This window comes from Mobula hypostoma, chromosome 3 (genome assembly GCF_963921235.1).
Source record: "Mobula hypostoma chromosome 3, sMobHyp1.1, whole genome shotgun sequence".
Classification (NCBI taxonomy): domain Eukaryota; kingdom Metazoa; phylum Chordata; class Chondrichthyes; order Myliobatiformes; family Myliobatidae; genus Mobula; species Mobula hypostoma.
Genome location: NC_086099.1, coordinates 177,035,266 through 177,057,932, shown reverse-complemented (window position 1 = coordinate 177,057,932; position 22,667 = coordinate 177,035,266). Strand labels below are relative to the sequence as shown.

Genomic DNA, 22,667 nt, shown 5'->3' with positions numbered 1-22,667 from the left:
GGAAATGGATCTCAAGAGAGTGAGTTTGTTGAATGCCTACGAGATGGCTTTTTGAACCAGTTTGTCACTACTACTACTACTAGGGGATCAATTATACTGGATTGGGTATTATGTAATGAACCAGAGGTGATTAGTAAAAGAACCCTTCGGAGAAGGTGATCACAATATGATTGAGTTCAGCTTGAAATTTGATATGGAGGAAAGTAAAGTCTGACGTAGCAGTATTTCAGGGGAGTACAGGAAATTACACTGGTACGTGAGGGAAGTTGGCCAAAGTAAGTTATAAGGAGATGCCAGCAGGGATAACAGCAGAGCAGCAATGGCGTGGGTTTCTGGGGAAAATGAAGATGATGCAGGATAGATGTATTCCAAAAATGAAGAAATACTCAAATGACAAAATAGTACAACTGTGGCTGACAAGGGAAATCAAAGCTAATGTAAGATCAAAAGAAAGGGCACACAACAAAGCAAAAATTAGTGGGAAGAAGAGGCTTGTAAAACCCTACAGAAAGCAACTAAAAGAAACATTCGGAGGAAAAAGACGAAATATGAAAGCAAGACAACAAACAATATCAATGTCGATAGTAAAAGCTTGTTCAAGTATGTAAAAAATAAAAGAGTTGAGAGAGGATATGGAACTGCTAGAAAATGAGGTTGTTGAAATAATAATGGGGGATAGGAGATGACAGATGAAATAAATGAGTATTTTGCATCAGTGAGGAAGACACTAGCAATGTGCCATATGTTGAAGGATGTGAGGGAAGAGAAGTGAGTGCAATTACTATTTCAAAAAGCTGAAAGACCCAAGGGTACATAAGTCACCCAGACTAGAAGATCTGCACCCTAGGGTTCTGAAAGAGGTAGCGGTAGAGACTGTGGTGGCATTAGTAATGATCTTTCAAAAATCATTGGACTCTGGCATGATGCCAGAGGACTGGAAAATGGCAAATATCACTCCATTCTTTAAGAAAGTAGGAAGACAAGAGAAAGGAAATTATAGACTAGTTAGCCTGACCTCAGTGGTCGGGAAGATGTTGGAGTCAATTGTTAAGGATGAGGTTATGGAGTACAGGACAAAGTCAGCATGGTTTCCTTCAGGGAAAGTCTTGCCTGACGAATCTGTTGGGATTCTTTGAGGAGATTACAAGTAGGATAGATAAAGATGATGCAGTGGATGTTGTATATTTGGACTTTCAGAAGGCCTTTGACAAAGTGCAACACATGAGGCTACTTACCAAGTTAAGAGCCCATGGTATTACAGGAAAATTATTGGCATGGTGAGGGCATTGGCTGATTGGTAGGAGACAATGAGTGTGAATAAAAGGATCCTTTTCTGGTTGGCTGCCAGTGACTAGTGGCGTTCCATTGGGATCGGTGTTAGAACCACTTCTTTTTATGCTGTACATCAATGATTTAGATGATGGGGCAGATGGTTTTGTTGCCAAGCTTGCTGACAATACGAAGATTGGTGGAGGGGCAGCTAGTGTTGAGGAAACAAGTAGGCTGCAGAAGGACTTAAACAGATTAGGAGAATGGGCAAGAGAGTGGCAAATGAAGTACAATGTCAGAAAATGCATGGTCACGTACTTTGGTAGTAGAAATAAATGTGTAGATTATTTTCTAAACAGGGAAAAAATCCAAAAATCTAACATGCAAAGCGACTTGGGAGGCCTTGTGCAGAACACCCTGAAGGTTAACTTGCAGGTAAGGGTCGGTGGTGAGGAAGGCAAATGCAATGTTAGCATTCATTTCAAGAAGCCTAGAGTACAAGAGCAGGGATGTGATGCTGAGGCTTGATAAGGCACTGGTGAGGCTTCACCTTGAATATTGTGAACAGTTTTGGGCTCCTGATCAAAGAAAAGATGTGCTGGCATTGGAGAGGGTTCAGAGGAGATTTACAAGGATGATTCTGGGAATGAAAGGGTTATCATATGAGGAACGTTTGATGGCTCTGGGTCTGTACTCACTGGAAATTTGGAAGGATGGTGGGCGTGGATCTCATTGAAACCTTTTGAATGTTGCAAGGCATAGATAGAGTAGATGTGGAAAGGATGTTTCCAATAAATGGGGAGTCTAGGACAAGAGGGCACAGCCTCAGAATAGAGGAGTGTCCATTTAGAGATGCAGAGAAATTTCTTTAGCCAGAGGGTGGTGAATTTGTGGAATTTATTACCACAGGCAGCTGTGGAGGCCAGGTTGCTGGGTGTACTTAAGGCAGAACTGAATGAGTTCTTGATTGGAGATGGCACCAAAGGTTACAGGAGAAGGCCGGGGAGTGGGGCTGAGGGGAAACAAGGATTAGCCTTGATTGAATGGCAGAGCAGACTCAATGGGCCAATGGCCTAATTCTGTTCCTATGTCTTATGGTTTTATGGTCTTATAGTACCTAAACATTGAAAGAGTGGAAGTGATCTCCTTCCAGTCCTGTTCAAAATTATGCTCTGAGACAATTCACCAACTTATCATTCAGTTCATGCATTAAGAGATTATCCTCTGTGCAGACAGTCCACTATTTTTGGCCATGTAAAATTCTCTGGAAAGAAACCCTTTTCTTCCACTCACTTACATCACAGTTTGAACCAAATGTTCCGTTAGAGTAACTAAGACAATTGTAGGACTTGTCACCCCATCGTATAGTTGGATTTCCAGTTAGGGCTGATAGACATATCTGAAAGAAGTAAAGAATCAAACTGTATTAAAGACTGCTTGGTTATGATTACGTATGATGTTCAAATATCACCTACCAAGTCAGAAAGACAGAGTAATCAGGAGGCCACAGACGGATTAGCCAGAATAAGCCATCAGTTCTAACATTCCAACTCACTCCCACTCCGTGACCTCTAATACTGTTATAACAAGGCCCAGCACAAGCTTGTGGAACGATGTCTTTTGGACCCGATACTGAATTTTGCAACATCGGGTCACATACTCTTTCTTCCTGCTTGTATCATGTCATTTCTATAATTTATCCTTCTGTTATTGTGGGTCTTTCTCCATTAGAGTCTCCTTAAATGGCGTTTGGAGGTTTGGAATCAGCCAAGTAAACAACCTGGCTTGCTCAACAGACCCCACTGACTCAATTACCAGTATTTAAAACATATTTAAAGAGGTACTTGGATAGGAAAGGATCAGAGGAAAATGGGCCAAATATGGGCAAATGGAAAAAGGTGAAGTAGACATGTTGGTCGGCACAGAGAAAGTGGGCCAAGGAGCCTGTTTCTGTGCTGTATGACTCTACAGCTTGGTGTGCTGGGCATAACCCACAGCTTGCTATAACGCACAACTTACATAACATAGGTAAGGAAGCAATTGGGCTGCTATATTAACTCATTTGCTGTCACATTATCCCTTTATCTTATTCATCCTTTCCCAGCCTTCATTGCTACCTCAAACAAATTTTCTCTCTTTCTCACTTCTCACAGAAGGTCTCAAATCTCTCATAGAAATAACTTCCCACTTTTGCTGTCTGAACTGCTAAGTGATTCCAGAATTTTCTGCAGTTTTTTTCATCTTATATTTGAAGCTTTAATCAACAAATTTCCAAAACAAACATTACTATTTATCAATAATTAATATTTCTCACTTCAGAGTAATTGTTGGCTGTTGCATGGGGACTAGCATCATCCAACGAGAGTATAAACAAGGAGCTCTGAATTTGTTCCAGGATAGTCCCATTATTGGGATCCAAGCTAATTAGATGTTCCCGTGTCTGTAAGAAAATGTTAAAACGAAAACCATCAGATTTAGAAATTTTTATGTTTGCAACATCCTTCCATCTCAGAAAGTAAGCATTCATTTCTATGTTGTATTGGTATTGTCTGCTTGTTATTTTGACTAATGAACACTCAGGTACATACATTGCAAACCAATTACTTTAAAGACACAAGCAACAAACAATATGCTGGAAGAACTTGGAAAGGTCATACAGCACCTGTGGGAGGCAAGGAATTGTTGGCATTTTGGGTCAAAACCCTGCAGGGGAAAAGGAAATTCCTTTCTTCCCACAGACACTGAGTTCCTCTAGCAAATTGTTGCTTAATATTCCAGCATCTGCAGTCTCTGTGCCTCCACTTTAAAAACTTACTCTGTTTATACGTAATTTTTGTTGATTGAATTATTGTGTTCATTTAAAACATAATGATTGGAGTGAAAAAATGTTTCTGCTTCTATTAAAAAAAATGAGGAATCAATCTGAAGGCAGCCACACTGGAGCATCAACAAAACTAGTTCATGAAATGTAATTTCTGTGGCCCAAATTACAATGAAACCCTGGGGACCAGACACAGGATTTTATTAATGTTTCAACCCTGGGTATGCTGCTCCAATGAACTTTACAAATTCTTAAATAAATAAGAAAATCACTTCCAAGGATGTGGTCTGGCTGCAACATAGATATTTGATCAGATACAGTGGTAAATGTGGAGTGGTTTATGGTCAACCTTCCCACAGTGCCCACTACATGCTGGCAGGTAAAGCCATAATCTTGATCATAGTAAATAACGCTCAGTCACCAGCAAAGATCTAGGCTATTGAATCCAAAAAAATATGGAAGGAAGAATCAAGCAGTTAACACAATATGTAGATAAGTCTACAAGAGGAGAGGCTGTACTTGATCTGGTATCAGGAAATGAACCTGGTCAGATGTCAGGTCTCTCAGTGGGACAGCATTTTGAAGATAGTGATTACAACTCTATCTCCCTTACTATAGCATTGGAGAGGGATAGGAACACACAAGTTTGGGAAACGTTTAATTGGTGTAAGGGGAACTATGAGGCTATCAGACAGGAACTTGGAAGCATAAATTGGAAACAGATGTTCTCAGAGAAACATACCGAAGAAATGTGGCAAAAGTTCAGGGGATATTTGCAAGGGGTTCTGAGTAGGTACGTTCCAATGAGACATGGAAAGGATGGTAGGGTACAAGATCCGTGGTGCACAAAGGCTGTTGTAAATCTAGTCAAGAAGAAAAGAAGAGCTTACGAAAGTTTCAAAAAACTAGGTAATGATATGAATCTAGAAGATTATAAGGCTAGCAGGAAGGAGCTTAAGAATGAAATTAGGAGAGCCAGAAGGAGCCATGAGAAGGCCTTGGCAGACAAGATTAAGGAAAACCCCAAGGCATTCTACAAGTATGTGAAGAGCAAGAAGATAAGATGTGAGAGTATAGGACCAATCAAGTGTGACAATGGAAAAGTGTGTATGGAACTGGAGGAGATAGCAGAGGTAGTCAATGAATACTTTGCTTCAGTATTCACTACGGAAAAGGATCTTGGCGATTGTAGGGATGACTTGCAGTGGACTGAAAAGCTTAAGAATGTAGATATTAAGAAAGAGGATGTGCTGGAGATTTTGGAAAGCATCAAGTTGGATAAGTCAATGGAACCCAACGGGATGGAACCCAGGCTACTGTGGGAAGCGAATGAGGAGATTGCCGAGCTTCTGGCAATCATCTTTGCATCATCAATGAGGACAGGAGAGGTTCTGGAGGATTGAAGGGTTGCGGATGTTGTTCCCTTATTCAAGAAAGAGAGTGGGGAGGGGCGTCACGTGATGACGTGGGATTGAGACGTGCAAATCCAGCTCTCCCGCAACAAGTCAGTAAAGTACCATTTAAACAAAACAAAGTTAGTAAATATTTTCTGAAAACTATTTATAAACTTTGTAAGATTACTTTACAATATGCCTCCTAAACCACAACAAAAGAAGTCTGCTGTTGCGAAGCAGCCGCGAGACGGGAAGAAAAAAGGGCCTACTGCAACGATGGAGCCTCGGACTCAGGTTGGATCTCCTTCGGTAGAACAGGGAGCAATGGCGGTGGCAACGGCTTCTTCGAAGAAGACACCGGTAATGCGCATGTGCAAAGAAGAGTGCATGCACAAACCAACACAACACATACTACAAGAACCGACAGCCACTGCAATTGAAAATGACTCAGAGTCAGAATCGGATTCTACAGAGAACACAGATGAAGAAGAGGAGGAAGAATTGGAAGCCATTGGAAGTAAAGGAGATGATAGAGACATGAGAGAGGCTATATTGCAATTAACGGCTGGATTAAGAAAAGTAAGAGAAGAACTTAGAGATACGAAGATGTGCTATGATAAAGTTATGGCAAGACAGGACAAAATGGATAAGAAGCTTCAGAAGATGGAAAGAGCAATGGGGCATATGAATGATAGAGTGGAAAAAACAGAAAATGATTTGCTTGTCTGGAATTCGGAAAGAAACCGACTCTTGGAGAAAGTGGACATGTTGGAAAATTTTAGTAGACGTAATAATATTAAAATCGTTGGTCTTAAAGAAGGTATGGAGGGAGATAAACCAATAGAATTTTTTCAAAGATGGATCCCGGATGTTTTGCAAATGGAAGAGGAGGTTCGATCAATTGAAATTGAGTGGGCACATAGAGCTTTAAGACCAAAACCAAAAGATGACCAATATCCACGATCGATTTTAATAAAATTCTTAAGATTTCAAGACAAGGAAAGGATTCTACAGGCAGCTGCTCGAGCTGCCAAAGATAGAAAAGGGCCATTGATAATTGGAGGGAACAAAGTTTTTTTCTATCCTGATATAAGTTACGAACTTTTGAAGAGAAGGAAGAAATTTAATCCAGTGAAAAAAACCCTATGGGATCATGGTTATCAATTTACACTGCGTTATCCTGCAACTTTGAAGATTTTTGTGTCTGGTGGAGAAAAAAGATTTTTTGATGATTATCAGAAAGCAGAGCAGTTTGTGCGAGATTCTCTGAAAACTCACCAGACACAAGAACAAACCCAGGGGAGCGAGATAGATTGAAGATGAAGATTGGGTTAAAGAATGGACTTGATGGATTTTTGAAGCTGGATGAATGTATAAATATATTATTAATTATACGAGGGGGGTAAGAAAGGTTAAAACTGGAGGAATATTAGTTGGGAATAGTAATACTAATTTTGTCTATATATATATATTTATTTTTTTTGTTGCGGGGGAGCTGGAAGAAGCACTGATCGATTGCTACGCTAGTCATGTGTGCAAGCGTGGCTTTTGCCACGACCCGCAAAATGGAGGGGGGTAATGTTGTGTATCCTTTCATTCACAACATTAGTGGGGGGGTATTTTGTTTTTTCTTTTTTTGTACTTTTTCTTTCTTCTTTTTTCTTTCTGCCTGGAAGGTTGGGAGGGAGACACATAGCAACATGGTGAAGTTTAAAGAGATTCCCCAAGGAACTATGAAAGTTGAGAAGATAAATAATGTTTTAGATTGGAGTAACTTTGTGAAGAATAATGACTAATTTATTGAATTTTTTGAGTTTTAATGTTAACGGGCTTAATGGACCAGTGAAAAGAAAAAGAATCTTAACACGTATTAAAAGAATGAAGATAGATTTAGCTTTTTTTACAGGAAACGCACCTAACGGAAACAGAACATCAGAAACTAAAGAGAGATTGGGTGGGTAGTGTTGTTGCGGCTTCATTTAATTCAAAAGCGAGGGGAGTAGCAATTTTGATCAATAAAACGTTACCAATTAGAATACAAAATGTAATAATTGATTCTGCGGGGAGATATGTGATTATACATTGTCAACTTTTTTCCGAACTATGGACTTTTATGAACATTTATGCACCAAATGAAAATGATACAAAATTCATACAAGAAGCTTTTCTGAATTTGGCGGATGCGCATGTGATATATGGAGAAGAATCAATCCTAAAGAAAGAGACTATTCGTTCTACTCCCATAGACATAAAACTTTCTCAAGGATAGATTTGTTTCTGTTATCAATGCATATTCAACACAGAGTGAAAAATACGGAATATAAAGCAAGAATATTATCAGATCATTCCCCTTTGTTAATGACAATAATAATGGCTGATAAGGAAGAAGTGGCTTATAGATGGAGATTTAATTCAACATTATTAAAACGTCAAGATTTTTGTGATTTTATGAAAAAGCAGATTCAATTTTTTTTGGATACAAATTTTCATTCAGTGGATAATAAATTTATATCATGGGATGCGATGAAAGCATATCTTAGGGGCCAGATAATAAGTTATACGTCTAAAATTAAGAAAGTATATATGGCAGAACTAGATCATTGGAAAAAGAGATTACAAAAATAGAAAAAGAATCTCAAAGATATATGTCAGAAGAAAAACGAAAACAACTTGTCAATAAGAAGTTACAATATAATACGCTTCAGACATATAGAACGGAAAAAGCAATTATAAGAACTAAACAAAGGTATTATGAGTTAGGTGAGAGAGCACATAAAATTCTTGCCTGGCAGTTGAAAACAGAACAAGCTTCCAAAACAATAAATGCAATTAGAACAAGGGCAAATAAAATATCTTATAAACCTCTTGAAATAAATGAAACTTTAAAAAATTTCTATTCTGAATTACATCAATCAGAATCCCAAAATGATGTTAATGAGATAGAAAGGTTTTTATCACAAGTTTCTCTTCCAAAATTGAATTTGGAAGAACAGAAGGGATTAGATATGCCTTTTACATTAAAAGAAGTTGAAGAAGCTTTAGGATCACTCCAAAGTAATAAATCTCCAGGAGAAGATGGTTTTCCATCTGAATTTTATAAAAAATTTAAAGATTTATTATTTCCTCTTTTTATGGAACTAATACGTCAAGCAGAAAAAATACATAAACTTCCAGAATCTTTTTCAACAGCGATTGTAACAGTATTGCCAAAAAAAGACAGAGATCCTATGAAACCAGCATCATATAGGTCTCGGCCTGAAACGTCGACTGCACCTCTTCCTATAGATGCTGCTTGGCCTGCTGCGTTCACCAGCAACTTTGATGTATGTTGCTTGAATTTCCAGCATCTGCAGAATTCCTGTTGTTATCATATAGGCCTATTTCTTTATTGAATACGGATTATAAAATAATAGCAAAAATTTTATCGAATAGATTATCTAAATATTTACCAAAATTAATACATATGGATCAAACAGGATTTATTAAAAATAGACAATTGGCAGGTAATGTAACTCGGCTACTCAATATAATTCATTTGGCACAAAAAAGGGATGAGAAGAGTATAGTAGTAGCTTTGGATGCAGAAAAAGCATTTGATAGATTAGAATGGGATTTTTTATTTAAAGTACTAGAAAAATACGGGTTAGGAACATCTTTTATAAATTGGATTAAGACTTTAAATTCTAACCCTAAAGCTAAGGTGGTGACAAACTCTCAAATTTCAACACCATTCCAGTTAAAAAGGTCAACTAGACAAGGTTGTCCACTATCACCTGCTTTATTTGTATTGGCGATAGAGCCATTAGCAGAACTAATTAGAATTGATCCAGATATTATGGGCTTTAGAGTTAATCAGGAGGAATATAAAATTAATCTTTTTGCCGATGATGTTTTGATCTATTTAACAAATCCACAACATTCGTTACATAAATTATCTTCTAGATTGGACGAATATGGGAAGGTATCAGGTTACAAAATAAATTGGGATAAAAGTGAAATTTTACCTCTTACTAAAGGAGACTATAGTCAATGTTGATTAGTAACCCAATTTAGATGGCCGGTAAATGGTATAAAATATTTAGGTATAAGACTTGATAATGATCTAAAGAATTTATATAAATTTAATTATTTACCACTATTGAAAAAAATTCAAGAAGATCTTGACAAATGGATGATATTACCAATAACATTAGTAGGTAAAGTCAATGTTGTAAAAATGAATATATTTCCTAGATTACAGTATTTGTTTCAAACATTACCAATACAATTGCCACAGAAATTTTTTCAAGAGTTAAATAAATGTGTGAGAAAATTTCTTTGGAAAGGTGAAATGTCAAGAATATCATTGGAAAAATTGACATGTAAATTTGGGTTAGGAGGGTTACAACTTCCAAACTTTAAAAACTATTATAAAGCAAATCAACTTAGATTTATTGCATCTTTCTTCAATGATCGAAAACCAGCATGGATTAAAATAGAACTAGACAAGATAGGAGAAAATAGACCTGAAGATTTTATATATAAATGGGAATCTAAATTGATACGGGAAAAGAAAGAATCTCCTATATTAACACATTTGATTGATCTATGGAATAAGATAAATGTTGATAATGAAACACAGAAATCTCTATTAGCAAGGAGACCTTTGTTCCAAAACAGACTTATTCCTTTTACAATGGACAATCAACTTTTATATAATTGGTACCAAAAAGGGATTAAATGTATAGGAAACAACAGGAATTCTGCAGATGCTGGAAATTCAAGCAACATACATCAAAGTTGCTGGTGAACGCAGCAGGCCAAGCAGCATCTATAGGAAGAGGCGCAGTCGACGTTTCAGGCCGAGACCCTTCGTCAGGACTAACCTTCAGTTAGTCCTGACGAAGGGTCTCGGCCTGAAACGTCGACTGCGCCTCTTCCTATAGATGCTGCTTGGCCTGCTGCGTTCACCAGCAACTTTGATGTATGTTGCTTAAATGTATAGGAGATTGTTTTGAACGAGGTATATTGATGTCATTTGAACAATTAAAGGATAAATATAAAATATCTAATAATACTTTCTTTTGTTACTTTCAATTAAGGGCTTACTTAAAAGGTAAGCTGGGTCAAACAATGTTTTTGCCAAAACCTAATGAAATTGAAATTATAATTCAAAAAGGGAAAATTAAAAAAATTATTTCTTATATGTATAATTTGATTCAAGAACAGACAATTAAACAAGGAACCCATAAGTCAAAGCAAAAATGGGAAACAGATCTGAATATTATTATTGATGAAATAAATTGGTCAAGACTTTGTCTTGACAGTATGACAAATACAATAAACGTTCGACTTAGATTAGTACAATATAATTTTTTACATCAATTATATATTACACCGCAAAAAATAAATAGATTAAATTCAAATCTATCTGATAAATGTTTTCGGTGTAATCAAGGAATTGGTACTTTTTTACATTCTACTTGGTCTTGTTTTAAAATTCAACCCTTTTGGATAAATTTAAGAATCTTATTGGAACAAATTACTGCAATTCAACTTCCACATAACCCTGTATTATTTTTATGAGGTGATATTGAAGGGATAAAACCGAAACTTAAATTGAATAAATATCAGAAAGAATTTATAAAAATTGCATTGGCAGTAGCTAAGAAGACTATAGCAGTTACTTGGAAATCTGATTCGTATTTAAGTATGGATCGTTGGAATAATGAAATGGCTAGTTCTATTCCACTTGAAAAAATTACTTATAATTTAAGAGATAAATATGTAACATTTTTGAATATTTGGCGCCCTTATTTACAAAAGATAGGATGGCATATTTAACTGCTCCGATAAAGACTTTGGTCACTTGGGGAAAGTAACGAATAATTATACCAAATTCATTTTGAATCCCATGGAGCATGTGGAAACCTTCCAATACCCAGGCGGTTCTTTTCTTTTTTTTCTTTTTCTTTCTTTTTAGGTAGGACTATATATATGGGGGAGGGGGGAGGGTTAAGGGGAGGGAGGAGGGTAGATTCTTTTTTTTCATGTATTCTTTTTGAAAATTCAATAAAAATTATATTACAAAAAAAAGAGAGTAGGGATAGCCCAGGAAATTATAGGCCAGTGAGTCTTACTTCAGTGGTTGGTGTTGATGGAGAAGATCCTGAAAGGCAGGATTTATGAACATTTGGGGAGGCATAATATGATTAGGAATAGTCAGCCTGGCTTTGTGAAACGCAGGTCGTGCCTTATGAGTCTGATTGAATTTTTTGAGGATGTGACTAAGTATATTGATGAAGGTAGAGCCGTAGATGTAGTGTATATGGATTTTAGCAAGGCATTTGATAAGGTACCCCATGCAAGGCTTATTGAGAAACTAAGGAGGTATGGGATCCAAGGGGACGTTGCTTTGTGGATCCTGAACTGGCTTGCCCACAGAAGGCAAAGAGTGGTTGCAGACGGGTCATATTCAGAATGGAGGCTGGTGACCGGTGGTGTGCCTCAGGGATCTGTTCCGGGACCCCTACTCTTCATGATTTTTATAAATGACCTGGATGAGGAAGTGGAAGATGGATTAGTAAATTTGCTGATGACACAAAGGTTGGGGGTGTTGTGGATAGTGTGGAGGACTATCAGAGGTTACAATGGGACATTGATAGGATGCATATCTGGGCTGAGAAGTGGCAGCTGAAGTTCAACCCAGATAAGTGTGAGGTGGTTCATTTTGGTTGGTCAAATATGATGGCAGAATATAGCATTAGTGGTAAGACTCTTGGCAGTGTGGAGGATCAGAGGGATCTTGGACACTCAAAGCTGCTACGCAGGTTGACTCTGTGGTTAAGAAGGCATACATCAGTTGGCCTTCATCAGTGTGGGATTGAGTTTAGGAGCTGAGAGGTATTGTTGCAGCTATATAGGACCCTGGTCAGACCCCACTTGGAGTACTGTGCTCAGTTCTGGTCGCCTCATTTTAGGAAGGACGTGGAAACCATAGAAAGGGTGTAGGGGAGATTTACAAGGATGCTGCCTGGATTGGGGAGCATGCCTTATGAGAATAGGTTGAGTGAACTCGGTCTTTCCTCCTTAGAGCGATGGAGGATGAGAGGTGACTTGATAGAGGTGTACAAGATAATGAGAGGCGTTGATCGTGTGGATAGTCAGAGGCTTTTCCCCAGGGCTGAAATGGCTAGCACAAGAGGGCATAGTTTTAAGGAGCTTGGAAGTAGGTACAGAGGAGATATCAGGGGTAAGTTTTTTTTTACGCAGAGTGGTGAGTGTGTGAAGTGGGCTGCCGGCGGCAGTGGTGGAGGCGGAAATGACAGGGTTTTTTTAAGAGACTCTTGGGTGGGTACATGAAGCCTAGAAAAATAGAGGGCTATGGGTAAAGCCTAGGCAGTTCTAAGGTAAGGACATGGTCGGCACAGCTTTGTGGGCCGAAGGGCCTATATTGTGCTGTATGTTTTCTATGTTTCTAGTTCACAGAAAACAAGGAGCAACTAAACTAAAGGTCTCGTAAATTTGTCACAAAATAGTCATAGTCATACTTTATTGATCCTGAGGGAAATTGGGTTTCGTTACAGTTGCACCAACCAAGAATAGAGTATAAAATAACAACATCACATAGAGATAGCAAAACTATTGATTTCACAAAACTGAAGGTAAAGTACATTTATAAAAATCAGATTTATTTAAGTTACGTTTGGCCATGAAGGTACTTAAAACAGGCACCAACTACCAATTAAATTACCAGTTCAAATCTGCTGCACTGATGTCAGACAGCAGTGGAACTGAACCTGGGTCCTTGGCACTGAAAACTGCATTACACTAGCTGCGGTGCTACTGTGCTGCCCATTTAAGCAGTACCTGAGAAGCAACATTTTTATACAGTGGGAGCTGAGTTTATGCAATAAGCTGCAAGAAGTGGCAGAGGCAGGTAAATAATATCAATTCAGAAGCACTTGGATAGGTACATGGAGGGGCTGGGCTTGGAGAGATATGGGCTAAACGCAGAAAATTGGGACAAGCTGTGTGGGCAACAAGAACTTGTTGGGCCAAAGGGTCTGTACCCATGCTGTATCGTCCAATGACTCTACGTAAAGGAAATAAAAATACAATTAATTTTGCCTGTGATTTCAAAGTTCGAAGTCAACTGATTATCAAAGTATGTATGTCACCATATACCACCCTGGGATTCATTTTCTTGCAGGCATTTAGGAGGGAAAAAATTAAGTACAATAGAATTTGATTCTATCACTTAAAACTATTTGTTAATACTTGCGCTTCCTTTTCAAACAGTGAAAATTCAAAGTAAAGACCAGTAACTGCAAAGAACCCAAACTTTCAGTACAGATGCAGCAAAGTGATAAAACACAGATGAGTCTGATGCAAATTTCATTATTTACCTTAAGAGCTGATTCATCTTTGTGATTAAATTATGTATTTTATAGGAAATGGAGGATACAAAGTGAAAGTATATTTACAGGATGGCTACAGTAACACTGTACTAACAACCTAGAGCCAACTTGTGAGCTACCATTGAAGAAACGAGTAGCACAGCTGTCCTTTTTTGTGCGTTCAAGACCCACCTAGAACTCCACTGTTTTTCAGGGAGCAGAAATGGCCATCGATCCTTGACTCAGTTTCTGAATTTGGCCAACCCAAAACCGAGAAATTAAAGCAGCTTTACCAGGCTCACCCAAAATATAAACTAAAACTAAAAAGTGAAATTAAGATGGTGAACCCTTGCAAGGTGGAAGGTCCTGACGGAGTACCAGGTAAGGCTCTGAAAACTTGTGCCAACCAACTGGCGGGAGTATTCAAGGACATTTTCTTTTTTTTTTAATTTTATTTTTATTTGGATAAGGAATTCACAATTATCATGTACTTTTTTCACACATATAACCTTTTCCATTTTTTTATATGTATAAAACTACAATTATTTATACATTCTTAAGTACACATTGAGATGATATAAAAGGAAAATAAACATTTAAATAGATAATTATGTGCTGTGGTAAATCTAACCTATTAGGCTAAGTAATGAAATTAGTTGTTAAGAAAAATGGTAATAATAGTTTCCATACAACCCTTCTGGACCATTTCCACTGGTCCAAAATGTTGCATACAAGCCTATATACCAACCATTGTAACCATTGTAGGTGTTTATATCCCAATTTGTTCGTGCTTGTTCCTGCCCGCAGACATAATTATCCAATCCCTGTGTACTTATTTACTTAATTTTTTCTTTTTTTTTTATCCCTTTCCCAAATCTTTCCCTTTACTTGTGTTAATTCTCTATTTTCCAAAAAAAAACAAACATTTAGACTAGGGGTGCTTACGTTAGCAATATTACTGTGTTGATGAGAAGAGCAATATAAATCATTAGGAGAGTCATCTAAAGTCTGCTCGCATTGGGGTTATATATTCAATCCATTTATTCCAGATTTGATAAAATGTTTCTTTTTGAGTTCTCAGGGAGTAAGTCAACTTTTCCATTTTAAATATTTCCAAGATAATTTCGTACCAATCTTCTAATGTAGGTGGTATTGGATTTAGCCATTTTCTAGTGATTGATTTCTTACTTGCCGCTAAAGAGGGCCTGCAGCAACTTTATATCTTCCTTCTGTTCAAGGAACAATACATGCCCCAAATAGAGCGTCTCAAAGTTCAGAGGTATCTGGGACCTAAGTAGCTTAACTAATGTTCTATGAATACCTTCCCAAAATAGACTTAATTTAGGGCAATCCCAGAAAATATGAAAATGATTTGCCTCCTTGGAGCCGCACCTTCTCCAACACATCACATTTGTATCTTTATATTTTTCCTGATATGGGGTCTTGAAGTATCTTATAATGTTTTTCCAACAATGTTCTCTCCAAGTCAAAGAATTAGTCGAGGACCATTGAAAGCTGCAGATTTTCCCCCAAGCCTCCTCTGAAAGTACCAACCCCACTTCTTTCTCCCACTTCTCTTTAATATACAGTGTATTTACATTTTTAGCATGGGAGAGTGCATTATATAGGCGAGAAACTGATTTACTAGGTATTGAACTGCAAGCCGAATTCAGAATCTTGAAAAATTCTAATTCTACTGTTGATAGGTCTGTATATCTACAACTCTGGTTAACATAGTTTCGTATTTGAAGGTACCTAAAAAAGTCATTATGTTCTAGGCCATGTTTGTCCTGCAGGATTTGGAAACTTTGTAATACTCTTTTATCTATAAATGAGAGGTAGGTTGTAAGACCTTTCTTTATCCATAGCTCAAATCTTTTATCTCCTCTGTTGGGAAGGAATTCGGTATCATATGCACACCATCTAAAGAGTTTTAACATGTTATTAATTCCGCATGAATTAACCACCTTCTGCCATACTTTTAATGTAAGATTTATCCAAGCATTATTAAATTTTTCCAACTGGGCCATCAATCCTTTGTCAGCTATTGAGGCCTGAAGAGGAAAACTGTCAACTAATCCAAATTCTATTTCCTTCCATCTAGCCTTATATTCCCTATTACACCAATATAACAGAGGGGTTATCTGTGAGGCATAAAAATAATTTCTCAGGCAAGGAAGAACCATACCTCCTCCTTCCTTCCCTAACTGTAAGGTGTTATATCGAATTCTAGGTTTCCTTCCTTGCCAAATGAAGCGGGAAATCCATTTGTCCCATTCCCTGAATTGATTATCATCCACCTCCACTGGTAAAGTACGGAAAAGATATAATAACTGAGGAAGAATATTCATTTTTATAGTATTTATCCTTGAATTTAAACTTAAAAAGGGGATAAGATTCCATCTATGCATATCTGCTTTTATCTCTGAGATTAATGGCCCATAATTTACCTGTGACAGTGTTGAAAGATCCTTCGGCAGGGTTATTCCTAAATATTTTAATGATTTAGCTTCCCACTTAAGATCGTATGTATCCTGCAATTTTTTGGATGGTGTATAATTTAGGGACATAACCTGCGTTTTCTTTACATTTATTTTATAACCTGATATTTTCCCAAAGTCATCCAACAGTGTAAACAATCCTATAAATGATTTCTCTGGTTCACTCAGATAGACCAAAACATCATCTGCGAATAACGCCACTTTCTGTTCAATCCCTGCCACCTTGATACCTTTTACGATTTCGCTCTGTCTTATTAGTTGGGCAAGGGGTTCAATATATAGCGCAAAAAGGAGAGGAGAAATTGGGCATCCCTGTCTAGTGCCTCTCTCTAAAATGAAGGAGTCAGAGAGGTCCCCATTTATCTTAATTCGGGCTGTAGGGCTGTCATATAGAGTCTGAATTACTTTAATAAACCTTTCTTGAAAGCCGAATCTTCCTAACACTCTGTATAGGAATGCCCAACTAACCGAATCAAAAGCTTTCTCAGCATCCAATCCTACTACCATTGTCTCTGTCTCGTTCTTATTAACCTGTTCTAATATGTGCAGAGTTCTCCTTATGTTGTCCTGTGTTTGTCTTTGTTGAATAAATCCAGTCTGGTCTAAATGGATTAGGCCAGGTAAAAGCTTTTCCAATCTGCGCGCTAATATAGATGTAAATAGTTTGTAATCTAAATTAAGAACACTAATTGGCCGATAATTGCCACATTCTAGTTTATCTTTACCCTCTTTAGGAATAACTGAAATAATCGCTTCTCTCCAGGAAGGTGGAGTTTCTCCTCTCTGCAAGATCCAATTAAAGGTGTTAAGTAGTAGTGGGGCTAACTGTGTCTTCAGGGACTTGTACCACTTTGAGGTAAACCCATCAGAACCCGGGGACTTTCCAGCCTTTAACCTAGAGATGGCCACGTTCAGTTCTTTGACAGTTACTGGTTCTAATAAACTTTCATTTTGTAAATCTGTAAGTTTAGGTAGATCTAAAAAATTCAATACACTGTCTATATAGGGCTCATTGGGGGCCCGGGGTTGGGAGTACAGCTCTCGATAATCTGTTTCAAAACTCTCTTGAATTTTCCCTATTGTACTCTCCACAAGCTTTGTCTTTGGATTCTTTATTTTATGAATTGTATTGTCTGCTTGTTGTTTTCGTAATTTATATGCTAATAATCTAGCTGATTTACCTCCTACTTCATAATTCTTTTGTCTCAGGTAAAGAAAATTTCTTTGAGTTTCCAACGTATAAATATCATCAATTTCACTTTGCAATTTCCTAATTTCCTGTTTTCGATTTGAATTACTTTTGTTGCTATCTACAACTTGAAGTTGTTTTAATTTTCCTTGAAGGTCTGCTAATTTTTGTGCATTGATTTTTTTCATGTGAGTAGTAATGGAAATAATTTTCCCTCTCAGTACAGCTTTCAATGTATCCCATAAAATCACTGGTGATGTTTCTCCCGTGTCATTAAGGTCTAGATATTCTTTGATTTCTCCCCTTAATCTCTCCATTACTTTCGGGTTATTGAGTATATGTGAGTTTAGCCTCCATAGTGTTTTCCTCATTTTCCTTTCCAGGATTAGAGACATAGAGACTGGGCTATGATCCGACAGATCAATTGTTGCAATATTACAGTTTTTTATCCTGAGTCTATCTGTATTAAAGATAAAGAAATAGTCTATCCTTGAATAGGCTGAATGAGGGAAAGAGTAATATGTATAATCTTTACTAGTAGGGTGTAATTCCCTCCAGACATCTATAATTCCCAACTCCTCCATCAATGAATTCACTTTCCGAGTCAGAGGTTTATTCTGAGTAACTATTCTTGAAGAATCTAATATAGGATTTAATCTAATATTAAAATCCCCTCCACAAATTACTACCCCTCGAGAACTGACCATTAGGTCAAAAATGTGTCTATAAAATGACCATTCACTACCTGGAGGAGCATAAACATTCAGCAATGTTATTTCTGTACCTTCTATTCTTCCTGTGATTTTTACAAACCGTCCTTCTTTGTCTCTAGTCTCTGAAATATGTTCATAATTAAGAGTACTTGATATTAAAATAGCTACCCCTCTTTTGTGACTCAATTTATATGATGAATAAAATACATGCTTAAAGCCCATTCTTTTTAATTTTCCATGTTCAGATTGGCTCATATGTGTTTCCTGGAGGAAAGCTATTTGTGCCCTCTCTTTTTTCAATTTAGACATAATCTTATTTCTTTTAATTGGATTCAAAACCCCATTAACATTATAGGAAATTATTTTTACCAATTCAGTTTGCATTTTTCTCTAGTACAAAAAAAGCACTCTCCTTTTCTAACCAAACAGTAAGCAATCCCTTCTCAACAGTAAACCAAGACATATAACCACACCCTAGACATTTCTGAACGTATAACATTTGAAAATTTTTCCCGACTTCCCACAGTGAGGCCTGAGCACCGACCCACCTCAGTTCAGAGGGATAACCTCTATCTTCACCCTGTGTTAGAGGGCCCTCAGCAGTTTGAATAATCATAGAGAATTTTCTCCTATTTATGTCTCGACCATATTGCTATCATTCAAGTTATTCTGCCTAGTTTATTTTCAGTTACCAGTTTTCATTTTACTTTTAAGTCCGATTTACTCTTTTCAGTCATTTCTCTTAATTAATCTGTATTCTCTGTACATTCGCGTCTGAATATTTGCAGCTTTTCCTTGTAGTTTGACACTCTGGTTCGAGTGGAGCGTCCTCGCCCCACAAGCTGCCACGACTTCTGCCGAATCCTCTCCAGTAGCGACTCCGGTTGGGTGATAACTTTAATAGGTAGTCCCCGGTCCGCCAGGTCCAACGTTGCCTCCTCCACCGTAGCGTAAGTTTTTGTCCCTTCGTCGTAAAAGACTCTCAGCCGAGCTGGATACAGGGTCTGGAATCTGATGTTGTTTTCCTTCAGGACTCTCCGTGTTTCCGTATATTCCTTCCGTCTGGCAAGAATCCCCGGTGCGTAGTCGTGGTCTAAACTGATTTTGCAGTTGTTCCACATGAAACCTTTCTTTTGCCATGCTCTTTTAAACACCTCTTCCTTCGTTCTGTAACTGAGAAATCTGATCAGAATCGATCTGGGCTGGGCGCCTGCCATAGGCTGTGGTGCCAACGCGCAGTGAGCCCTTTCTATCTGTAGGTCTTTTGCAGCCGGTATATCAAGGTTCTCTCTAAGCAGCTTCTCCACGAAGGGAATCATCAATCCGGGTTTACCTTCGGTTCCTTCGGGAACTCCGTAGATCCTCACATTTTCCCTTCTCGAGCGGCCTTCTTGATCTATTAGTTTCCACTGGAGCTGGTCTTGTAGCTTCAGCATTTCTGCTATCACTTCCTCGGCGTTTTGTAGCTTCTCTTCAATTCCAACAATCCTCGCTTCGGCTTCATCTATCCGCGAGTTAGTTTTTACTATTTCTCCTTTAATATCTTCCAGCTGTTTGCTGTTATCTTGTCGGAACTCGCGAATCTCTCCGAGAATCAAAGACAGAGTCACCGATTCCCCCTCATTATCTCCGTCCTGGCTCGCCGTGGGGGAGCTAGGCCTGTCGCCTTGCTGCATCTCTTTATGTTTATCAGCCTTCGAAGCGGACTTTTTATTCTTGTTCTTAGACATCATCCTTGCCCCTTTTATTAATATAGTTATGCAATATTAAGTATTTGTCTAAATTCGATTTTGGGGCAGTTTACCTTCTTTTTTGTCGAGAGACCTTTTCCTTACGCCGCCATTCCCTTGATGACCCGGAAGTCCCCCTCAAGGACATTTTCAACCCCTCACTGCTACAGGCGGAAGTTCCCACTTGCTTCAAAAAGGCAACAATTACACCATTGCCAAAGAAGAATAATGTGGGCTGCCTTAACGACCATCAACCGGTAGCACTCACATAGACAGTGATGAAATGCTTTGAGAAGTTGGTCATGACTAGATTGAACTCCTGCCTCAGGAAGGACCTGGACCCACTGCAGTTTGCCCATCGCCACAATTGGTCTATGACAGTCGCAATCTCAACGGCTCTTCACGTGGCCTTAGACAACCTGGACAACACAATACAGGATGCTGTTCATTGACTATAGCTCAGCATTTAACACCATCATTCCCACAATCCTGATTGATAAGTTACAGAACCTGGGCCTCTGTAGGTTATTTTTTGGGTCTGGGAACGCTCAAAATTTTTTCCCATATAAATTAATGGTAATTGCTTCTTTGCTTCATGCCATTTCGGCACGAAATGTTTCATAGGAACACTCTACCTTAGCTGGGGAAATACGGGACGAGGGCGGTCCCGTATGGGACAAACCAATTTAGCCCAATATACGGGATGTCCCGGCAAATATGGGACAATTGGCAACCCTATGTTCAAGTTCAACAGTGCGTGACAGGGAATGAGGAAAGGTGCAGCTGACTCGTATCGTTTCCTCGCGGCCTGGTGCCCGGTGGTTGGGGACCGCTGAGTTACATAATGGAGCTGGCTGACTCTACATCCCCCTGCAGCCTCTTGTGATCCTCTGCATTGGAACCTCCTAACAAAGCTGTCATGCAACAAGTCAGAATGCTCTTCACCGTACATCTTTTGAAATTTCCAACAGTCTCCGAGATATTGATGCTTAGGAACTTAAAACTGCTTATTCTTTCCACCGTTCACCTCTCAATGAGGATTAGTATGTGTTCGCCTGATTTCCTCTTCCTTAAGTCCACAATCGATTTCTTTGTCTTGTTGACATTGAGTGCAAGGTGCTGTTGTGACACCACTCAACCAGTCAAACCACGTTAGTCTTGTATGCCTTCCTGTCGCCATCTGAGAATTTGCCAACAACTGTGTGTCATCTGTCAACTTATACATGGTGTTTGAGCTGTATTGATGGAGTAGGGGGGAGGCTTAGAGCCCTGAATTTCAGCCTAACCTGGAGTCCTCTCAGGCAGTTGCTTCCTAAGACATTGGATATCTTGAATCTGTCAGGTCTGGAGATCATTCGTTCTTTCAAACAGTTTGAAACAATTTTACTTACTGCAGTGTCTGTGACTGTAGATCTCAGCTGTAGTAGTTTCAAAACACAGTATTTGTTGATTCTATTGGGAGCTGCACACAAGCTGTCACCCCTCTCTGGCACCATTTGTCAGGAATTTGGATTGAAAATTAAGTACTGAATGGCCCGATCCATTTACAATACTGTGCAAAAGTCCTAGGCACCCTAGATTTTTAATATGGTTTCAGATGGTATGGTCTCCACATCTCCACATGACTATCTGAGATTACAAGTAAGGCAGCCAAAGTCTGCAGAAGAACAGTGGCAAGTTCTCCATGGTACTTGGAACAATCAACTAGTCAGTTTCTTATAAAGCTGCACAACAGTATACCCAAGGGAGAAATGATGCAGATTTAAAGGCAAAGAGGATTCACACCAAATATTGATTAGATTTAGTGTTTTACTGTCTACTGCTCTTTACAGTAATTTTTTTCATACTTACACCAGAAACTTTTCATTATTTTTGAAATCATCATTTTACAGAATTTTTCTACGTGGACCTAAAACCGTCGCACAGTACAGTATTCTCTGAACAAAATTAGTCTTAGTAGCTTTCACAACAGTAGCAGAGATCAGCTCTAACTACATACCTTTGCCCACCGTGTTCTGTCCTCAGCAGTTAATGCAGATACACCTGGCCCTTCTGGTTCGCTGTTGCATCGTTCCCTGATATAAGTGAGTTGTCTACATGAACAGACAAAAATGAGCAAGAAATACTTATAAACAGTTTAGTTACCACATGGAACCATCAATATTCAGTTCAATTAAATATTTTAAGACCATAAGACATAGGAGCAGAATTAGGCCATCTGGCCCATTGAGTCTGCTCCACCACTCAATCATGGTTGATATATTTTTTTTTAAATCTTCTCCTCAACCCCAGTTCCTGACCTTTGATGCCATGTCCAATCAAGAACCTATCAATCTCTGCCTTAAATACACTCAACGACCTGGACTCCACAGCTGCATGTGGCAACAAATTCCACAAATTCATCACCCTTTGGCTAAAGAAATTTCTACGCATCTCTGTTTTGAAAGGGCGCCCCTCTATCCTGAGGCTCTGCTTTCCTGTCCTAGACTCTCCCACCATGGGAAACATCCTTCCAAATCTACTATCTAGGCCTTTCAACATTCAAAAGGTTTCAATGAGGTCCCCCCTCATCCTTCTGAATTCCAGTGAGTACAGGCCCAGAGCCATCAAACGTTCCTTGCATGATACCCCTTTCATTCCTGGAATCATCATTGTGAACCTCCTCTGGACCC

General features: G+C 38.5%; 1 protein-coding gene across 7 annotated transcripts in view; it reads right to left on the bottom strand.

Annotated features, from left to right (window-relative positions):
• Positions 1-22,667, bottom strand: part of crot (carnitine O-octanoyltransferase) — a 72,452-nt gene that overhangs the window by 21,266 nt on the left and 28,519 nt on the right. For all 7 annotated transcript variants that reach the window (XM_063044140.1, XM_063044135.1, XM_063044138.1 and 4 more), the window contains 3 exons: positions 21,995-22,088; positions 3,584-3,709; positions 2,567-2,668 (listed from right to left, as the gene is read on the bottom strand). In XM_063044140.1, coding sequence (XP_062900210.1) covers positions 2,567-2,668; positions 3,584-3,709; positions 21,995-22,088 — 322 coding nt within the window. The remainder of the gene's footprint in view (positions 1-2,566; positions 2,669-3,583; positions 3,710-21,994; positions 22,089-22,667) is intronic.